At 37.1% G+C, this 22,186-nt stretch overlaps 1 protein-coding gene across 1 annotated transcript in view; it reads left to right on the top strand.

Moving 5' to 3' along the window:
• Positions 1 to 20,862: 20,862 nt before the first annotated feature.
• Positions 20,863 to 22,186, top strand: part of LOC133309314 (midasin-like) — a gene marked incomplete at its 3' end in the record, with an annotated part of 38,738 nt that continues 37,414 nt past the window's right edge. Inside the window, 2 exon segments of the mRNA XM_061510076.1 lie at positions 20,863 to 20,967; positions 21,068 to 21,387. Coding sequence (XP_061366060.1) covers positions 20,863 to 20,967; positions 21,068 to 21,387 — 425 coding nt within the window.

The following is a 22,186-nucleotide window of genomic DNA, read 5'->3' as shown; positions in this document are numbered from 1 at the left end:
TCGCGTCAATAGGCTTTTTATAATTTTGTAATTTTCACTTCTTTTACCTGTATAAACAATACCAATAGGTGAGAAATATCATTGACATAGAAAGAATCAATATAATAAGCAAATATGTATTTAATTTTCTCTTCTATGACTCATTTCTTATCAATTTTAACTTAGAAAACTACACCTACCAGAGGCACATCAAATCATTCTCAGATTTAAACGTTGTTGTCCCCAGCAATGTACAAGACTCAATCCAGGACCTATTTAAGCATTAAGCATCTACAATGAACTCAATAATTTAAGCATCTACAATTAAATACACATCTATTCCTAGCATGCATATAAATTGTTATCCTACCCCATTTCAAGATCAAAACCCTAATATTTCTATCTAGGTTCTAACCCTCAGACTATCCTTAACTATTAGATTGATCAGTTCCAATAAAAAAGATATAAAATACGCACAGGGTAGAGATAAAGACAATTATATAAACGAATAATCATAAACCAATCCGTCGTAACAAGGGTTCACATAGGGTTTGTGACCCTAACTACAATAAAAAGAAACTAGCCAACCATTATCATGGCTATAAATTCAATATTCAACATACTTGATAAATGAAAAGAGGAAGAATGGAAGAACAAATAGATCCTTCAGAACTCTCTCTGAGCACAACCGTCGTCTCCGATCTTCGGAATAGGATTCGATCCCTAATTCTGTAAAAGGCATCCTATTTATACGCTTCTTTTCCTTCTTCCAAAAATGCCCTCGGACAACACGGCATAATTTTTCCCGCAAACCGGTGCCAGCTGTCACCTGTGTGGCGCCATTTGGCGCCGCACTTCTGCCAAATTGTAAAAGTCGGACCAAATTCCTCGGAAACTGGCGCTAGTTGGCGCAATGCCACTGCCAACAAAATGTCATTCTCAAGAAACTGGCGCCATTGTGGCGCCACTTGCAAAGCTCCGTTGTGCAGTTCGCAAATTGGCGCGGGTTTGCGCCGGTGTGGCGCCATTCCGCGCGATTTTGTTGGAATTTGTACTGTGCTACACCCGTGTAAAGTCGTGTCAACAGGCTTTTTTTAATTTTGTAATTTTCACTTCTTTTACCTGTATAAACACAACCAATAGGTGAGAAATATCATTGACATAGAAAGAATCAATATAATAAGCAAATATGTATTTAATTTTCTCTTCTATGACTCATTTCTTATCAATTTTAACTTAGAAAACTACACCTGCCAGAGGCACATCAAATCATTCTCAGATTTAAACGTTGTTGTCCCCAGCAATGTACAAGACTCAATCCAGGACCTATTTAATTAATCCAACATAACAATCCATAGACACTCTCAGACACAATATGCTATGCATGCCTGACCCAATATCATAAACTCCCAACAATGTCATCAGCTTCTTAAAGATACAAGTCTACATTGATTACCCCTCACACAGATAAATAATGTCCACTCAACGCTCAGTGCTTAAGGGTATCATGAGCACTCAATCAATCACAGGTATAACACTACCATAGGCTTGATCATATTCTAAAAAATTCTTAAAAATGAAGAATCAAACACATGCATCAATTGATCAAAAGGACTTCACAGGTTGTAACTTGGCCGGGTTAACGGGTAGGAATATATGGACAGTAGCTCAAACAACAATGAGATTGAAAAACTGATATTATTTCACTTTAACACATTCAACTCAATGGTTTTGCTCAATTAACATTCCCACAGAATTTCGGGAAATAATTCCTTCCACCCACCTTTTTATGCACATTCATTCTTTTCTTTTTCTTGCTTTTTTTTTCTTTTTCTCCCTTTGTTTTAAGGGCACAGATGAAATTTACATCCCCCAATTACTTGACCTTTGTGGAGCTTACCTCAATTTCTTTGTTTTATTTTCAACACATCAGTAATTCAATTTCAATCAAGGTAAGTCATATGGATATAGGCTAAGCCATCAATCTGGCCACAGGTCATTTATCAACAAAATAAGTTCAGGCTCAAGGGGCTAGCAATGGAAAAATTCATACAGGTAGGCTATTTTGGCCATAAGCTAATTAAGAACAAAATGTCTTTATCACTTCAACCAATGCATGCATAACAGAGAAACAAATCAAGTTCTAGAGTGTTACAACAGTGAGTTCTCTCAACAAGAAAATTCAGTGTTTAAGCTCAAACCTCACATCTATGGTATCAATATAGTCTCAAGAAAATTGACCTCAGACATTATCAGAATTTCACAACATCAGTTCAGACAAATGAGCAATCATGTAATCTAATTATACCTATGTAATATCATGCCAGAATGTCATACAATATACTTCCAAGAATTCAGTCAAGCACATTAACTAGATAAGCACATTTAAACCTGGGAATTGCTTGAAAAACAGATCAATTTTTTTTTTATATATAGAGCAACACAAAATAACTAACAAAAGTAACTAAAAAAAATTTAAAAGAGTTTAGAATATCTCCCTTGATAGATGAACTGCAGTTCCAAAGTGCTTGCCTAAAGCCTACCATTCCCAGATTTAAAGAATTCATGTCCCCAGCAATAGTCAAACCATAAGATGGATGAAAAACCTGCACAATGGAACAAACAACAGCATATAGGATAAACTATAATGCGCTCAAGAAAACTTCAGAATGTTTGGGAAATAAACCAACACAAAGAAGCTAAATGACCCTAACATCAACCTAAGGTCATAATAAAACAGCAAAAGTACTAAACATAAAAATAAACTAATATACAATACATCTCCGTCAGCAAGGAGATATCAATCATCCATGTCATCGCCCTCAGCAGCATGGGATGACTCAGCAAATGGAGGATCTGGTGGTTCTGGATGCATCAGTGCATGAGACCACCATTCCCAGATTTGATTCCAACTGTGAATCCATGTGAAGAACTCTTTGAAGTATTGTTTCCTCTGAGAGATAGAGTCTCGGTGTCTTTTCTCACAGATTCTCCTTTTTGCGTCCTTCAACTTCCGATGATCCGCACACATCCTCCAACCATTATCAAAGAGTTTCACCACTTCCTTTCTCATTACCTTCTTCATTGTAGGATGATGCCTCGCTTGAGGTTTCCTCACATTTTTGTCACCATCCTTATTAAGAATTTTGTGGGTACGGGAAGAGGGATCTTTATCTTTTAAATCAGAAATAAACTACCCTATGGCAGTCCCATGTTCCTTCAATATTTTAATCACTGCCTCCTTATTACCCAAGAAGGTATATTGCCGAATTTCAAGAAGCTCCTTCAACTCTATTTTTGGGGCACCATCTTCTTTGTCAGAATCATTCTTTCCTTCCTTAACAGGAACACTCTCATGCGCCTCAAGTTCTTCATCAATCTCTTGACTAGAAGATTTTTCTTCTTTCCCCACTTGCTCTAAAACATCAAGTTTAAAACAATCGCCTTTGTCAGAAGATTGTTTCATAGAGTCAAAGACGTTGATGGTAATTGTCTCATCATTCATCCTTAACTCAAGCTTCCATTTTCAACATCAATCATGGCTCGAGAAGTGGCCAAGAAAAGTCTACCCAGCAAAAGAGGCATCTCAGTTCCCCCTTCCATGTCTAACACTACAAAATCTGCCAGAAAGATGAATTTGTCCACTTTCACAAGAACATCTTCAATTATACCACTAGGTTTTCTTAAAGATTTGTTAGCGAGTTGCAAGGAAACCTTAGTAGGTTTAAGCTCAGATATCCCCAACGATTTATACACGGACAAGGGCATCAGATTTATGCTTGCCCCAAGATCACACAAGGCTTTGCCGACATCAGTATTACCAATAGCAATTGGAATGTTGAAGCTCCCTGGATCATGACGCTTAGGCGAGAACTTCTTTGTAATAATAGCACTACACTCCTCAGTGAGTGTCACCGTTTGGCCTTCCTGCAACTTGTGTTTTCTTGACAAAAGGTCCTTCATAAACTTGGCATAATTGGGCATATTAGCCAAGGCTTCAGCAAATGGAATATTAATGTGAAGCTTTCTGAATATATCCAGGAACCTTTCATAATATTGTTTCTGGGCATCTTTCTTGAATCTTTCCGGATAAGGTGCCATGGCTCTCATGTACTCAGGTTTCAACTCATGCTTCTCTTTTGCTTTTTCTTTTTCAGCTGGCTTCACCACTTCAGCAGGTTTCTTAATTTCTTTTTCAGGTTTACTTGCGGGATCCAGCTTCTCTTCAACCTCTGGAGATGGCAGTACTTTACCACTTCTGGTTGTGATGACCATACAATCTTCCCTCGGATTAGTAATTGTGTTACTAGGGAAGGTACCTGAAGTTCTATCAGCAATTTGCTTAGCCAGTTGGCCAATCTGATTCTCCAAATTTCTGATAGATGCATTTGTATTTTTGGTATTGGCCCTAGTCTCCTCCATGAAAGCACTAGAATGTTGAGCCATTTTTCCAACTAACCTCTCCAAATCAGAAGGTTCCTTGGTTTGGATTGGTGGAGGCTGCAAGTAGTTGTTTGAATTGAAATCAAGGCCTGTGCCTTGAATCTTCCGTTGATAATTACCACCTCCAGCAGCAAAATTTTGACCTCTTTGAACATTTTGATGCTGAGGTCTCTGATCATACCAAATGCCATTCACTTGCATTTGTTGAGGTGAATCCGAAGCCAGCAAAGAAGAACATTCATTAGATTCATGGTTGCCCTGGCAATATTCACATACAGCAGCAATAGTTTGAGCCTGAACACCAGCAAGCTGCATCTTGTCAAGCCTTGAGGTCAAGTTTGCTATCTGCTGAGATAACAATTTGTTTTCTGCCAGCACCACATCATTACCTTCCAGCTGAAGGATACCTCTCTTAGGCTTGGATGACAAGCCTTCATTCTCATTCGCAGCCATCCTTTCGATCAACTCAAGAGTCTCATTTGCTCTTAGGGATTTGATCATGCCACCTGCTGAACCATTCAACACCATCCACACCTCAGGTTTGCAACCATTGAAGAAGATTCTAACCTGATTACCAACAGTCAAGTTATAATGCGGACACCTCCTCATTAAATCCTTGAACCGGTTCCATGCTGCACACATTGATTCACCCTCAAATTGAGTGAAATTGATGATATCATTCACATCTGGTTTTACCTCTCCATCAAGAAGAACTCAACAAAGAACTTCTGTGATAAATCATTCTAGGTTGAAATGCTTCTCGCTGGCTGTCTTTCCAACCAATTGAGAGCTTTCCCTTTAACAGAAAAAGGGAACAATCTCAACCGGATCGCATCATTAGATACCTAAGGATGCTTGGTGGAGTCACAGATCATCAAGAATCTGTCAATAAACCTATGAGGATCTTCAGTCTCCTCTCCTCCAAACTGAGCTTTCTCCACCAATTGAATATGGGAAGATTTGAGCTCCCAGTTGTTGTTGGCAACATTAGGCTGAACAATGCTCGAGTTGGGCCTGTTGAAAGATGGAGTGAGAATGGAATCCATGAATGGATTATCCGCATCATTATTTGCTGCCATGATTTGTGCTTCTTCAGAAAGAATTCCTAACTGGTTGAGTGCAAGCTTCTTCCGAGCAAGTTTTCTGTATCTCTTTTCAGTCCTTGTAATCTCCAAATCAAGTGGAAATTCTAGAATTTTACCTCGCATACAACTCAAAAAAGAGATTAGTAGCACTGTTCAAATATCACAAAAAAAATAAAAAATAAAATCATAAAATCCAATCTTAAAGATCAAGATTATATGATATAAGAAACGCCAATCCCCGGCAACGGCGCCAAAAACTTGATGCTCACCGGAAAGTATACCGATCGCACAAGTAATACAGTGATAAGAAAAGTGTCGTCTACACAGGTATTGTGATCGTATATCAAATAATCGTTCCTTTTAAGACTGAAGAGTTCAAATAAGTGTGTGACAATTTGTTGTGGATTTGAGAATAATAGGAATTAAAAGTAAAAAGTATTTTTGAATTTTTGTTTATGAGAAAAGAACAGAGAGTGGTTTTGTAAAATGAAGAAGCATTGTAGCTAGAGTACACTCACCGAATGATTCTCACTTCTTACTTTGGATTGATTTACAATACTCATTTCTATAATTACTCAGATAAATTATTATCTAAAAATATTAGTAGTTAACCCTCAATTCCTTGCAAGGTTAACCCTCTAATCCCAATTGAAACCCCAATTCCTTGCAATTTTTCTCATGGCATTAAGCAATGAACTCAATAATTTAAGCATCTGCAATTAAATACACATCTATTCCTAGCATGCATATAAATTGTTATCCTACCTCCTTTCAAGATCAAAACCCTAATATTCCTATATAGGGTTCTAACCCTCAGACTATCCTCAACTATTAGATTGATCAGTTCCAATAAAGAAGATAGAAAATACGCACAGGGTAGAGATAAAGACAATTATATAAACGAATAATCATAAACCAATCCGTCGTAACAAGGGTTCACATAGGGTTTGTGACTCTAACTACAATAAAAAGAAACTAGCCAACCATTATCATGGCTATAAATTCAATATTCAACATACTTGATAAATGAAAAGAGGAAGAATGGAAGAACAAATAGATCCTTCAGAACATTCTCTGAGCACAACCGTCGTCTCCGGTCTTCGGAATAGGATTCGATCCCTAATTCTGTAAAAGGCATCCTATTTATACGCCTCTTTTCCTTCTTCCAAAAATTCCCTCGGACAACACGGCGTAATTTTTCCCGCAAACCGGCGCCGCACTTCTGCCAAATTGTAAAAGTCGGACCAAATTCCTCGAAAACTGGCGCTAGTTGGCGCCACTAGGCGCCATGCCACTGCCAAAAAAATGTCATTCTCAAGAAAATGGTGCAAAGCTCCGTTGTGCAGTTCGTAAATTGGTGCGGGTTTGCGCCAGTGTGGCGCCATTCTGCGCCATTTTTCTGGAATTTGTACTGTGCTACACCCGTGTAGAGTCGCGTCAACAGGCTTTTTATAATTTTGTAATTTTCACTTCTTTTACCTGTATAAACACAACCAATAGGTGAGAAATGTCATTGACATAGAAAGAATCAATATAATAAGTAAATATGTATTTAAATTGCTCTTCTATGACTCATTTCTGATCAATTTTAACTTAGAAAACTACACCTGCCAGAGGCACATTAATAGTCAGATTCTCTTTAACTTGTACTGAGTTTATATCAAGAATGTGAGAGGGATCTGGGATATACTTTCTAAGCCGAGAAATATGAAAACCATTGTGGAGATTGGAAAGATGAGGTGGAACAACAAGTTGGTAAGCAACTGGCCCTATTTTTCAGAGTATTTGAAACAGACCAATATACCTAGGACTCAATTTCTTAACTTTGAGGGTTCTGCCTACACTTTGATAGGAGAAAGTTTAAGAAAGACATGTTCTCCCTCTTCAAAAGACAAAGGTTTTCGCCTGTTATCAGCATAAGTTTTATGTCTGCTTTGTCCTTATTCAAGGTTTTCTTTTATCATCTGAATTTGTCTCGAGGTTTCTTTGACTAATTCTGGTCCCAATAAATGTTTTTTCCTTTTTCAAACCAACACACTGGAGATCTAAACTTTCTTCCATAAAGTGCCTCATATGAAGTCATTCCAATGCTAGAGTGATAACTATTATTATAAGTAAACTCTATTAATGGCAAATATCTACCCCAGCTACCTCCTTGTTCAAAGATGCAAGCTCTCAGCATATCCTCTAAAGTTTGAATGATTCTCTCAATTTTACCATCAGTTTGAGGATGATATGTTGTACTAAGTCTCAACTTAGTTCCAAAAGCTTGCTGTAAACATCCCCAAAATTTAGAAGTAAATCTAGGGTCTCCATCTGACACAATACTTAGAGGTACCCCATGAAGTTTGACAATTTCTTTTATATATAGTTGGGCTAACCTCTCAATAGAATATTGAGCCCTAATTGGTAGAAAATGAGCAGATTTAGTTAATCGATCAATGATTACCCAAATTTTGTCATACGCCTCTTGAGTTCTTGGTAAACCCATCACAAAATCAGTAGCTACACTTTTCCACTTCCACTCTGGTATGTCTAATGATTGAAGTAATCCTGAAGGCTTGTGATGTTCAATTTTCACTTTTTGACTAACTAGACATTTTGAAACATACTTAGCAATATCCTTTTTCATTCCTGGCCACCAAAATATCTTTTTCAAATGTTGATACATTTTAATGGAACTAGGGTGAATTGTAAACTTACTACTATGTGCCTCATTCAAAACTTCTTTCATCAATTCTTCTCTCCTAGGTACAACAATTCTTCCTTGAAATTTCACTAAACCATCTTCCCTTTTGGTAAATCCTTCATGTTCCAAAGATTTTCCTAAATCAAAATCTTTTTGTTGAGCTTTTCTAATTTTATCTTTCAGCTTATTATCTACTTTTATTTCACCAATACCTAAACTTTAAGGCAATACAGTCACATATAATTTCATATCTCTAAATTTTTCCAACAACTCCATTTCTTTGACCATTAAATGTGACATGTGAAGAAATTTTCTGCTTAAAGCATCAACTACCACATTAGCTTTTCCTGGATGGTATTTAAGTTCAAAATCATAGTCTTTCAAAAATTCCATCCACATCATTTGCCTCATATTCAATTCTTTTTGGTCAAATAAATATTTAAGACTCTTATGATCACTAAAAACCTCAAACTTTACTCCATACAAATAATGCCTCCAAATCTTAAAGGCAAAAACTACTGCAGACAGTTCTAAATCATGAGTTGGATAATTTTCCTCATAAGGTCTCAATTGTCTTGATGCATAAGCTACAACTTTTCCTTCTTGCATTAAGATACATCCTATCCCTTCCTAGATGCATTACTGTAAATCTCAAATTTTTCTAATGGATCGAGGATTATTAAAATTGATGTAGATGTCAACTTATTTTTCAAATCTTAAAAACAATCTTCACATTATTGTATCCAAACAAAATGAACTCTCTTTCTAGTTAACATAGTTAAAGGTAACACTAATTGTGAAAATCCCTTAATAAATCTTCTATAATATCTTTAGTCAATCCTAGGAAACTCCAAATCTCAGTTATAGTCTTAGGTCTCTCCCAATGTATTACAACCTCAATTTTACTAGGATCAATAGTGACTCCTTCTTTTGACATAATATGCCCTAAGAACTTAATTTTTTCCATCCAGAATTCTCATTTTGAAAGTTTGGCATATAATTTCTTATCTTCTAAAATTTGTAAAAATATCCTTAAATGCTCCTCATACTCCTCTTTATTCCTAGAATATATTAAAATATCATCTATAAACACAAATACAAATTGATCTAGGTAAGGTCTAAAAATTCTATTCATATAATCCATAAATACTGCTCGAGCATTTGTCATTCCAAAAGGCATCACTAGATACTTATAATGTTCGTACCTAGTCCTAAAGGCTGTCTTTGGAATATCTTCAGTCTTGATTTTGATCTGGTGATATCCTAATCTTAAATCTATTTTTGAAACATTGTGGCTCCTTTCAACTGATCTAAAAGATCATCTGTCCGAGGCAAAGGATATTTATTTTTAATGGTGACTTTGTTTAGTTGCATATAATCCACACACAACCTCATACTTCCATCCCTTTTCTTGACAAAAAGCACCGGTGCTCCCCAAGGTGACACACTTGGTCTGGTGAACTGCTTTGATAGAAGTTCCTCTTATTGTTTTTTTAGTTCAATAAGCTCTACAGGTGACATCCTATAGAGTGCAATAGAAATTGGCCCTACTCCAGGTATTAAGCCAATGGAGAATTCAATTTCTCTGTTTGGGGGTAAATCTGGAATTTCATCCGGAAAAACCTCTTAGTATTCAGAGACAATATGGATACTGGTTGCATTAGGTTTAGCTTTTTCTTTTGAAAGATTAAAGAGAACATACCCTTGTGCTCCATCTAACAAACTCTTCCTAAGTTGGAAAGTAGACAAAAATAAAGATTCATTGGAAAGTTCTGACTCTTTTGTGAAAATTATTTTTTATTATGACAATCAATGACCACACAATTAGCAGACAACCAATTCATACCAAGAGTCACATCTATATCAATCATAGGCAAACAAACTAAATCTACCTCAAACAATTTCCCTTCGAATTGAAAATGACAATTTCTACAGACTTGAGATGTGGTTATCTCTTCTCCAGTAAGAAGAAAGATTTCAAGATAAGAAAGTAAAATGAAAATTGGTAATTTTAACTTTTGAGTAGAAGATAAGGATATGAAAGAATGAGAAGCCCCAGAATCAAAAAGTACAGTTATAAGATAATATTGTATTAAGCTCGTACCTTGAACCAAGTTTGAAGCTTGAGCCGCTTCCTGACCACTTAGGGTGAAAAATCTTCCTCTTGTTGTAGATTGGTTTAATGAATTATGACCTTGATTCTAAGGACAATTCCTTAACATATGTATATGTTTCCCACACTTAAAGCACACACCTCTTCCTTCCAAGCATTCTCGAGCATGATTTTTCTTGCATTTTGGACATACCTGAATCTGGGAATTCGTCTGACCCGCATTCTTCTTCCCTCCATTGCTAGCAAAATTGTTTCCTGAGTTTTGCGTCCGTGGAAACCTCCCTTTGTTGTTGTCATCATTCCTTCTTCGATTTGAGACTCTGTTTTTCTCTCTTACATCCTTAGCCTCCTTCATACTCGCTTCAATATCTCTGCACCTGTTTATTCATGATGAAAAATTCCTAATTTGGTGTCCTATTATCATACTTTTTAGTTCAAGTTTTAGTCTAGATTCAAATTTAGTTGTCAGTCATTCCTCATTAAGTTGATTTTGTACATAATTAGAATATCTGGATAATTCCTCAAATTTTGCCACATATTCTCCAGCAGTCACGTTTCCTTGTTTCAGTTCAAGGAATTCAATTTCTTTTTTGTTTCTTACACTTTGAGGAAAATATTTTTCCAAAAAGGCATTGATGGGACGTAAATTCGTTCCCATCTAAGCTCATTTTGATGGCAAAATACCATACGTTCCCTCATCTGATGAGCAACTTCAGCATGAAAATCACTTGTTTTACACATTGGTGACAAAAACACAGTGGGGGAACAGATGTTAACGTATTCCTTTAAAATATATTAAAAGGGGAACAGACTGAGACGCATTTAATGCACCTGCTCCATTCATTTAATGCTTCTGTACACTTTGCAGGTAACGTAGAGTTAAAGACTTCTAAAAAGCAAGGCAGTGCACCAACTGAGCAGCTGGAAACGTGAAGAGCAGAGAATCAAGAGTTCTCATTGGCTGAAAACAGAAGCAAAACATGGGAAGGTCTGCAAACAAAGGCTAATCATCACCAAATCCTGTTCCATTCAGCAATTCACGCAAGCTTCATATTCTGCTGCCACAGTCCTGTCCCCTCATTCAAGCAACTAGCTCCAAAGGAAGTACAGTCTTGCCACTCCCCTTCCAGCTATAAATAGGACCACCCTCACACAAAAACATCATCGAATCCTGGAGGGTTTGCAGTCCGAAAGGAAGAGATCACTTAGTAGTAGTTGGTAACTTAGTTTAATTTTAAGTTGTAATTGTAGTTAAGTGACAACCCCTCTTCTCTTCTTTGTAAACAACCATCAAGACTCCTCACGAGCAAATACCCATCTTTCTCCATTTTCTGTTTCTTTTTGTAATCTGTCTTTTAAATTAATATAAGTGTTTTTCTCTTCGTTCCATTCGTTATCTCTTGACTGAATCTCGGGTCTATGTGATCTCAGTTGAGAATATTTATGTTTAAACTATCAGCCATAAGCTGAACTATCTGTGGAACGGGTAAACTGTGAAACTCTTAAAGAACTGTTTTCAAAACTCTTGATCGAAGCTTTTTGTATTTCTTTGGCTAAGTAAGCTATATTCATTGTGTGCCAATGGAAATTGGGTACATACTGAGAAAGGAACTTCCATAAGGAAGGGATTTCAGACAGCTTAGCCATTGGGGGAAGGTAGATGTCATGGCAAAAATGCTACTGGTCACCTTAGGAATAAGGGGCCTACTCGTCCATTTTAAGGTTCTGAACTAAGTACCTGTTGGAGTCAAGGGAGCCGTAGGAATATGAAAACTTGTGAGCCATCTAGACCATGAGCTGAGGAATCAGAGTTGGCAGGCAAAAAAACTGGGACAAAGCCAAAAGGTGCTAAGTCTTAAGCAGAGAAAATAGCCCCTTTAAGAGTGAAGCGGTGAATCTGTTCCTTCTATTAACTGTTTTAACCACCACCCTGTTGTCTCTTGATTATAGTTATTTATGTTTAGTAGTTTTATTTCATTGTATTTAATACTTATAAAAACTCCAATGATTATTATCTCACCTTCTTCTAAACAGGAATGATCACATACATAACGCAGCGAGCAACTGTTTGCCATCAGATTGAACCTACTGTTCCTGAGGAACGTTGTTAAGACAATAGGGAACGTTTGACCAGGCAGTTCATTTACTAACTTTTCTTCTCATTTTCACTCTTTATAAACAGTGATAAAACAATAATTAGCACTCTATCCTCGTGGGAACGATAATTTGGGCATTAATACTCCCTTTATTACTTGATGCGTGCACTTGCGCACTTGGGTTGGAACTAAGGGACAAATCTGTGTTCTACAAGAATAGAGGAACGTCCCCTATCAGAACTTATATTTTTCCACTATTAGTAAACCACCCAACATGCATCTTTAAAGATTGTCCAAGTAATCTATGTTCCTTGGCTTTGGAAATATCTTTTGGTATTTGTCCACCAATGTTCTGCTTCTCCCATCAACAAGTATGTGGCAAAGTTTACACGATGAGTATTAGGACAGTCCATTACTAGGAATATTTTCTCAAGTTCTTTCACCCATTCTATGGCTGCCTTAGAGTTATAATCTCCACGAAAATTGGAAGTTTTATGCTTACGAAATTCAGTAAGTCATTTATAATCATAATTAAGTCCTACCTGAGTATTTGCAGTTCTAGGTCCACTTTCACTTTTAGAATTATGGGTGTGATTTCTGGTTGTTAAAGTATGTTCTCTAAGAGCTTCTGCCACTCGGGTGAACGCATCCATTACTGGATTAACTTCTGGTTCAGAAGTTGAAGATATTCAGGCTTTGATACCATAAAATGTAACACCCTCTACAACTGATTAGGATAAATGATATTACATTAATTCTTAAATCTTTTTTTTTTTATAGAAAGGAAAAAACAAGAAAACTACACAGACAGATTTCTGGGCAACAAATTACCCCTCCTATCCTTTAAGACTAGATATTCACAGCCATAAGGGCTTCTACTATACCATTGAGTATCCCAAGTCCCTTTGTTACCACTTGTAGCCAACCAATCTGCCACAAGATTCCCTTCTCTATACACATGACAAACTTCAACCCTCCAATCTCTCTCCAGCATTGATCTGATTCTGGATATGATTTCATGATAAGGATGAGACTTTACACATCCCTCTTTTACTAGTTGAATGGCCACCAAAGAATCACTTTCCAGGATAACCTTCTTAAAGTTTTCCAACAAGCCCAATCAAGTCCAATTAAGAGACCCCAACATTCTGCCATTAAAGATTATTCTGGATATATATTCTTGGAAAACCCTATGATCCACTTACCTTCCTCATCTCTAACAACTCCCCCACAAGAAGCCGGACCAAATTCTCAGAATAAGATCCATCAGTATTAACCTTGATCCAGCCAGGCCAAGGAAGTATCCAGCTAACCAGAATCTCTGTCTGGTTTATAACAGCAAGACCAGCAACATATAGCATATTATTAGCTTCCCTTATATTGTCAGCAAACAAAGAAGCTTGAGAGAAAATCCCCCGAGGTGAAAGAGACTTACCATTGAACACTAAATTGTTTCTGTCTTTCCAAACCAACCAGCAAATCACACCAAACTTCAACCTCCAATCTCTATTCCTGACCTCCCTGCCCAGATTTCTAGTCAACCAAGTAGCCATATCATTCCCCAAGAAAGGCATAATCTCACTATTATCAACCCAAAAACTCCAAACTTCCCGAACCCAAGGGCAACTTCTGAATATGTGATCAGCATCCTCCACTGACACCTGGCACCTAGGACATAAATCAATCACTGTCATGTGCCTACGAGTTCTTTCTTCATTGGTTAGTAACTTGTTCCCTGCTAAGAGCCAAAGAAAAAATTGGATCCCAGGAAAGCCTTCCTATTTCCAAATAATATCCCAATTCAAAGGACTAGGACTCATGGAATATCTGGAAAGGGAACTAAAGGCTGATCTAACAGTGAACATCCCAGAACTGGATAAGGACCAAATTGCTCTATCAACTCCCACAAAACCAGTAGTAGGAGTGACCTTCCTTATGGCTTCCAGAATATCAATATTAAGGAAATTGTTGAATCTGTTCCAATTCCAGCTGTCCCCTAGGATACAGTCATTCACCTTATAGCTTCTACAATCTTCAGGGACATTGGAGGAGGCCCAATCAATTAATCTGCCAATATTGGGCACCCATTTGTCAAACCAAAAGGATGTATTGGAGCTATCTCCAATGATAACTCTGGATCCTTCTAGCATCTGGTCCCACACTTTCTGAATACTTCTCCAAGTATTAGAACCACCCCTGCCTTTCCTGAGATCAGGCGTAAAAGAATCTTCAACTTTATACTTGCTTCGAAGCACTTTCACCCATAAATTCTCCTTGTTAGACAGAATGTTAAAGCCCAATTTCATGGAGAAGGCTTTATTGACTAGTTTCTGATCCCTGAATCCTAAACCTCCCTCCTTCTTGGGTCTACACACCTTGCTCCAGTTCACCACATGGGTTTTCCTTTGACTTGGAGAAGAACCCCTAATGAAGTCCCTAGTCATCTTTTCCATTTCATTACAAACACCCGGAGGTAACACTGCTGACTGCATAGAATAAGCAGGCAAAGCCTCTAAAACCGATTTGGCTAAGATAAACCTTTCAGCCAAAGATAAAGAAGACTGGTTCCATTTAGATAACCTTTCCTGCATTCTGTCCAATATATTTCTGAAAGTACATTTGGTGACTCTTTTATGCTGAATGGGGACACCAAGATACTTGCCCAGGTCTGATGTTATCCCCATCCCCAAAGCTTCACTAATTTCTTTGGCTTTCTGAAAACATACATTCTTCGAGAAAAAAAATCTTGGTTTTGTCCTTGCTCACCTTCTGACCTGATGTATCAGCAAATATCCTCAATACCTGATTGATTATATGGGCCTGCTCCAAGCTGGCTTCAACACAAAGGATAATATCATCTGCAAAGAGAAGATTAGAAATGGGGGGAGCCTTTTTTCTTAAAAAAATAGGTTTCCAGGCTTTAGAATCAATAGCCATCTGGATAAGCTGAGAGAATTTTTCCATGCAAAACACAAAGAGCAGAGGGAAGATAGGATCCCCTTGCCTAATGCCTCTCTCCGGATATATACCCTTAGTGACCACCCCATTCCACAACAGACTCATAGATACAGAGGAGATACAGTGATAGATTAATTGATAAAGGGAGTCAGGAAAGCCAATATCAATCAAAGTTTCAAGAATAAAGCTCTAATCCAGTCTATCATAAGCCTTTTCTAAATCAACCTTTATCATCATCCACCCCTTACTACCCTTCTTAGTTCTCATAGAATGAATGATCTCTTGCACTATGATAATATTATCATTACCTTGCCTACCTCTAATGAAACTGCATTGGTTAGGGGACACAATCTTAGGCAGAATAGATTTCAACCTACCAGTAATGATTTTAAAGATGATTTTGTACACCACATTACATAAAATTATGGGCTTAAACTCCTTCATATTTTCTGGACTCTTTTTTTTTTGGATTAAATAGATTAGAGTTCCATTGATATCTCTCACCTTCTCAGGATTTGAAAAAATATCCTTAACCAGTTTGCAGACAGATTCCCAATAGTCTCCCATTGGCTCTGGAAGAATATGGCACTCAAGCCATCCGGGACAGGGGCTTTAAACTTCCCCATCATAAAAACAGTCCTTCTTATTTCCTCCTTAGAAGGAATACTAGCCAAATTTCTCTTCTCAGAGCTTGTTAAAACAGGGAATTCATTCTGAATAGGAAAATTTCCCTCCCTCTCCCCATCAGCTTTGAACAGCTCTTGATAAAAGTTAGTAGCCATAATAACCAACTGATAAGTATCAGCAATCCAATTACCCTGCTCATCCTTCAGTGACACAGTCCTGTTATGTCTTCTCCTAGCTACAGTTGAGGCATGAAAGAATTTGGAGTTTTTATCTCCATATTTCAGCCACTGGTTACGATATCTTTGAAACCACATCAATTCTTCTTGAATAAGTATAGACTGAAGCTCCCTCCACAGCTCCTTCTGAAGCAATTCAGTATTATGATCATATCTACCATATCTATAGGAATCAAGACCATTCAACCGAGAATACAGTCTATTTTTCTGCTTGTTTTTCTCCTTGAACACTTCCTGGTGCCAAATTTTAGCATCAGACTCAAATTGTTTCCTAGCATCCAACCAGCTCCCATTACATTCCCAACTCCTTCTGACCAACTCATTGAACCTCTTGTCTGTTAACCAAGCTGCCATGAATTTGAAGCTCCTAGTATGCTCCATAGGAACAAAATGCCCCCATCATACAATAGGATAGGCCTATGATCAGAGTTGTAAAAGGGAAGGTGGGACACATACCTATTAGCCCAGGCTATGCTCCCAGCTTCATTAGAACAAGCTCTGTCAAGTCTCTCATGGAGTATTCCACGTTTCCAAGTATAATCAGGGCCTTTATACCCCATATCACTGATATTGCAACTAATTAAGCATTGATTGGACTCATCCATACTCTTATAACACAGATCCTTACCCCCTATCTTTTCAGAAGCTTGAAGGATTGCATTAAAATCCCCCAAGACCAACCAGGGAGCAGAATTATCAGAGCTAATAGCTTCCAACTCAATCCACAAAGATCTTCTCTCCAACCTCCTAGGACTTCCATAAACAAAAGTAATGAACTCAGATTCCATGGACTCTAGATAAGACACCCTGGTATGAATAAATTGGTGATGGTTATTTAAAACCTTCACATCCACCATTCTATCCTCCCAAAGTAACCAAATCCCACCCGAGAATCCAACTGGATCCTGTCTAAAAAATTTGTAAAAACCCAGTTTTCTAATAATCTCATCCCCTCTAGAACCACCAACCTTAACCTCCAACAAAGCCAAAATGCTAACTTTAAATCTAAATTTTAAATCTCTAATAAGGGTATGGAAGCTACTCTTACCCACCCCTCTACAGTTCCAAGATAAAATAGACATGAATGGAAATAAAGCTGTACAAAGGAAAGACCCCAAAAGGTTACCTACAAACCTGGTAGGAAGATGACCCACCCACCAAATTGATAGAACTGTCTCCAGACTTAATCCCTACAGCAGGTGAACTAGAATCTATTGTTGTATAGAGTTCTCCATAAAAATCCTTTTTGGCACTGTTATTCACCAGACTCCCACCAGCCGGAGATCCTTCAAAGCTAGTGAAGCTTTTAGATTTGTTTCTAGTTTGCCCTTTATTTGGCCCTTCTGTTACAGAATTAAGAGGGACATTCTCAATCCCATTCTTCTTCATAAGTTGTTTACTACCAGACTTGGGTCTATCTTTCCCCTCATTTGATATGGTTTTCTTAGCTCCATTTTCAGGAACTCTACCTTTCTTTTGAGGACTTGGAGCAACAACCACAACATCTTTGGCAACAGAACCTGGAGAGTTCCCATCTACCACAGTAATACCAACACTGCCAACCTCCTTATGATCTTGCAGGCTGCTGTTCGAGACCTCCATCCCACTCTTCTTTCCATCCAGTCTAAACTTGGTCTCCATCCAATCAGGAATAGTAGTTGCTAGAACATGTTTCTGCTTCTGCTCCACCATGACCCCCTTTTCAGGTCTGAGAGGTTTAGCCTTTAGTTTTCTACTCTTAGGTTGCCTTTGGATAACCATCCAACTCCCAAAGGCTTCCTCCTCTTTGACCACCTTTGGTTCTGACTCCATACCACCAAGTACTTCCTTTCCCTGAGCTGGGGTTTCCACCACACGCTGAGAATAAGAACCCTGCTCAGTAGGACATTGGTCCTTCCTGTGTCCGTACGCTCCACATTTAAAACACATTAGGTGAAGACCTTCGTACCACACCTGAAACACCATGTTTCCTATCCAAAATTTAGGCAGGAAACTCTTCCTCAAGTCAACCTCGACACAGATTCTAGCAAATCTAGCTCGTTCAGTAATAACATCCTCGCCAAACTCACTCTTCTTCAGGGAGTTCCTGTCCACTTTCAAAGTGCGACCAAAGATATTACCAATGCGCCACAGGTGACGAATTGTGTAGAGTTCAATTGGAAGGCCTGAGATTCTCACCCAAACTGCCAATTTCTTGACACTGTCGTCATAGGGATCGAAGAAGGGCCTCCATCGTTGGACTACCACATAGTGGTCATTTACAATCCAAGGCCCTTCCTTTAGGACATAACGGTAACCACCGTCATCCTGGAAGCGCAAACACAGAAATCCATTATCCAGATCAATAGCTTCCTATGAACTCACCAGGTTCCAGATCCTCTGAAGTCTGGCCATCAGGAACTTCCCACTGAGACGTTTACCCAACATCTTGATGATCAGAGCCTTTCACCCTTTCTCACAATCTTGTTTGTGTTCCTCGACAGAGAATGTATACCTCGGGCAAAGAGGATCATCTTCAGCAATCTGACCTAGGCCTTCCATTAGATCTGCTTCCTCCTCCTCTCGTTTCTGTTTCGAGATCCAATTTTCATCTTCGCTGTCAGATAGACCGCCATTTTCGTTTAACCACAGTAGCTTATCCTTATAGGATACTACTCTCGCCCGGACACCTTCGCTACCCTCCATCACCTTCTCATTTGGAGTCAAGTGGGCAGGGTCAAGACAACCCGAAACATCCGCTACTTCCTCCTGCATCTCCTCATCTATAGTCAAGTCCTCTATTACTTCACCTTTCGGTTTCTTCCCACTCGGAGGAGAGTTCTCCTCCTCAGCCAAGATTCTACCTCTTCCGTTCTTAGAACCCTCATCATCCTCCCTAGATTGCTGGTTACCATCTTCGATCTCCATAGTTCAATCATAATTCGTATACGAAAAACCCTAGCAGAACGAAATAAAATCGCGCTGAGGCTATGCGTTCACATTCTCCCATGTAGGGTTCCTTTTTCAGCCCGAAAAGAAGTTGTTTTGATTTTTGTGTGTCGGGACAAAAGTGTATAACAACCATTCAAATTTCAAAGGGTGATAAGAAACACAAAAATTAAAATGACATTTTAGACAAAAAAATAAATAAACCCTAAAATTTAAAATTTGAGAATATAAAATCTCTTTCAATATTCCACAAAAGCATATATATCATATATGAATAGAAAGATCTTGACGTGTAGAACAAAAGTACTAAGGTTCCAATTGAATAAAAAAAAATTCATCAATTAATGTATAAAGTATCGACTTTTATAAAAAAAAATCCACAAATTTTTTATTCCAATCAACATTTCATTTGCATGGTTTGAGAAAATGCTAGGGTGTTTATCAAAAAAAGAAAAAGAACAGATTAGGGTAGATTGTGAGACACAATAGAGAAATCTCAGAGATTAGGGTGAGATTGTGATAGAAATATGTGATTTTAAACTTCTCACTCAAAAGTTTTACAAAATTATTTACCAAAAAAGAAAATCTTACAAAATTCACACTAATAGAAAATTCATTAAAATTTAGTTTTTTTAAATAGCACAAGATTATTTTTCTTTTATTTAAAATTCTGATGGAATACCATCGAATTTGGACGAATTCTAAAACAATATTTGAAAATTCTAATTGAATACGACGTGACTTTTTTACGATCATTTAAAATCATAATTGAATATCTTATATTTTTTTGGCTAAAAACAATTTATTAAAATCTCAATCCAATATAAATCTTAAATCTCACCGCCAAATTACTTGGAATTTATGTTAAGTTGTTTGACAACTTTTAATTACAAACTACTTTTTTTCGGACTTTTTAAACTTATTATTATAATGCAATTTTACAATAATTTTAAAATATTTGTACACATACAATTAAAAAATATAATTTAATGATTAAGTAATTGTAAAACTAATTCTTTAATAATTATTAAATTTAATTTCTTGTTTGAATTTCTTGAATCTCAAGCTATTTCGTTTGCCCTTGCCCGTGAGTTCAGCAGGAAGTTTGTGTTGAAGATTGCGTTGCTCACGTAGTTTTAAAACATTTTTTATTTAAAATTATTTTTTTGAAAAAGATTTATTAAGATAAGTTATCTAATAATCATAAAATTCAAAATATAAAAATTTAAAGATAATTTATATCATAAAAAAAAACAAAGTTTTAAAACGTCCTTTATTTTACAATCCGCTGACGTGGAACGGTGCCGAGTGCACTCGCACAGAACATACATAAAGCGCCTTAAACCCTAAACCCTGCACACAGCAAACCCTCACCTTCAATTGGAGTAGCTGTGGAAAACAAGAGAGAGAGAGAGAGAGAGAGAGAGTCCCTTCGCTTGGAGTCGCTGCTTTCAACACTTCCATCATCTTCCGCTAACGCAATTATAATAGTTATTTCAATTACAATTATATCACAATCCTAAACTTCTCTAATCGAACCTTGTTCTCTTCAGTTTTCAATTGTTTTGTTTCGTGTGCAGGTTGAAGGCAAAGGAGAAACTCGCTTTTCGGACTTAAACCTATTTTACATTTTGTTTTTGTTTTTATTATATATATTATACTGTTTTAACTGTTCAGCTTGATTACACATAGAGATATAATTCTGGTTATGGCGATTGACGGGAGTTTTAGCCTTCATTCTTCTCTTCGGAGATTTCTTGATCGTTGCCCAAAGCTTCAATGTTTTCCTCAGTTTGATTCGCTGGCACAGAAGGTATAGCCTCAATCTTCAATTGCAGTTCAATTCACAAATTTTAGTTTATTCAGTTTGATTTTTATTTTTGTATTTATTGTTTATATATTATTGTGTGCAGGGGCACATGGTTACAGAAGAGGAAGTAGTTAATACTTTAGTGGGGGTGTTTTTGCACCCTTGTTATACAATTCCATTGATGGGATGTTTCCGCCCAATTGCTCGAAATATAGTAGATAAAGCTGTTGCTTTGCTCTGTATTGTACCGAGTCTGAGGTCTAATATTAAGGATACTGCAAAGGAAGATGATTGCCTCACAGTTTCTGATGAAGTTGCGAATGTCGTAGAGTTTTATGGTCAAAGGGGAATGGGTCTAGTTCTTCATGAGCTGGCTTGTCTTGCCTTCTGTCGGGCTCTTGACATGGGTCCTTTTCTGCTGAGGTTGGCATCTTCCCCTGTAAAATATAGTAGTATTTGCCTAATTTTGAATTAATTCTTTGTTTTGTTTTTTTTTTCCTGTTTTGTGTTTGATGGGTAATATTTCTGTTAATTAAGTAGACAGATGGTTAGTAGTATTAATTATTATTATTTTAAAATATAGGAATGCAAAATATGATTTTCATAATTACTTTTTCCCCCCCCTTAAATTGTATGAATGACCTAGTATAAAATCTTGTTAAATGGCAAGTGAAGTCTGCAGGTAATTTCCTAAATGCTATAGTAGAACTCTTATCGTAGCTCTGACGTGGCAAATTTATATTTCAAACACAAATTATAAGTAATTATGCGTGTGGAATTGGAGAGATTTATTGTATTAATGGCTTTATTTTCCATTTCTATATCCCTTGTCTGAATCTTTTCTCAGGAGGATATAACCCTTTTTTTGGCAATACTTCATCATTGTCTTTAATAATGATGATAACAACAACAATAATTCATCCAATGTGTGTGTACATGACTCATGAGAGTGTATGTGTGTAAAGATAATCTTTATGTTAGTTTGTATTAGTTCTTTCATTTGTCCAAAAAAAGGGGAAGAAAATTGTATTTTTCTTCTTTTAGCATCCCCCAAATTTTAGCATTGTGAAGAAAAGTATTTGCAAAAAAGAAAAATGAAGGGGGACAAAACTGTATTCCAATCGCAAATTTCCAGCATAAGAAATTTTTGTTTATTATCAGCAACTGAGCTTTGATAAATGATTTTCCTTTATATCTGGGAATTTACATAATAATTTGCTGG

The sequence above is a fragment of the Gastrolobium bilobum genome, unplaced genomic scaffold (genome assembly GCF_033153095.1).
Source record: "Gastrolobium bilobum isolate Gb01-03AN ecotype WA unplaced genomic scaffold, APGP_CSIRO_Gbil_v1 utg21399, whole genome shotgun sequence".
NCBI lineage: Eukaryota > Viridiplantae > Streptophyta > Magnoliopsida > Fabales > Fabaceae > Gastrolobium > Gastrolobium bilobum.
Note: the sequence above shows the minus strand (reverse complement) of the source record. Positions and strands in the feature narration are given on the sequence as shown.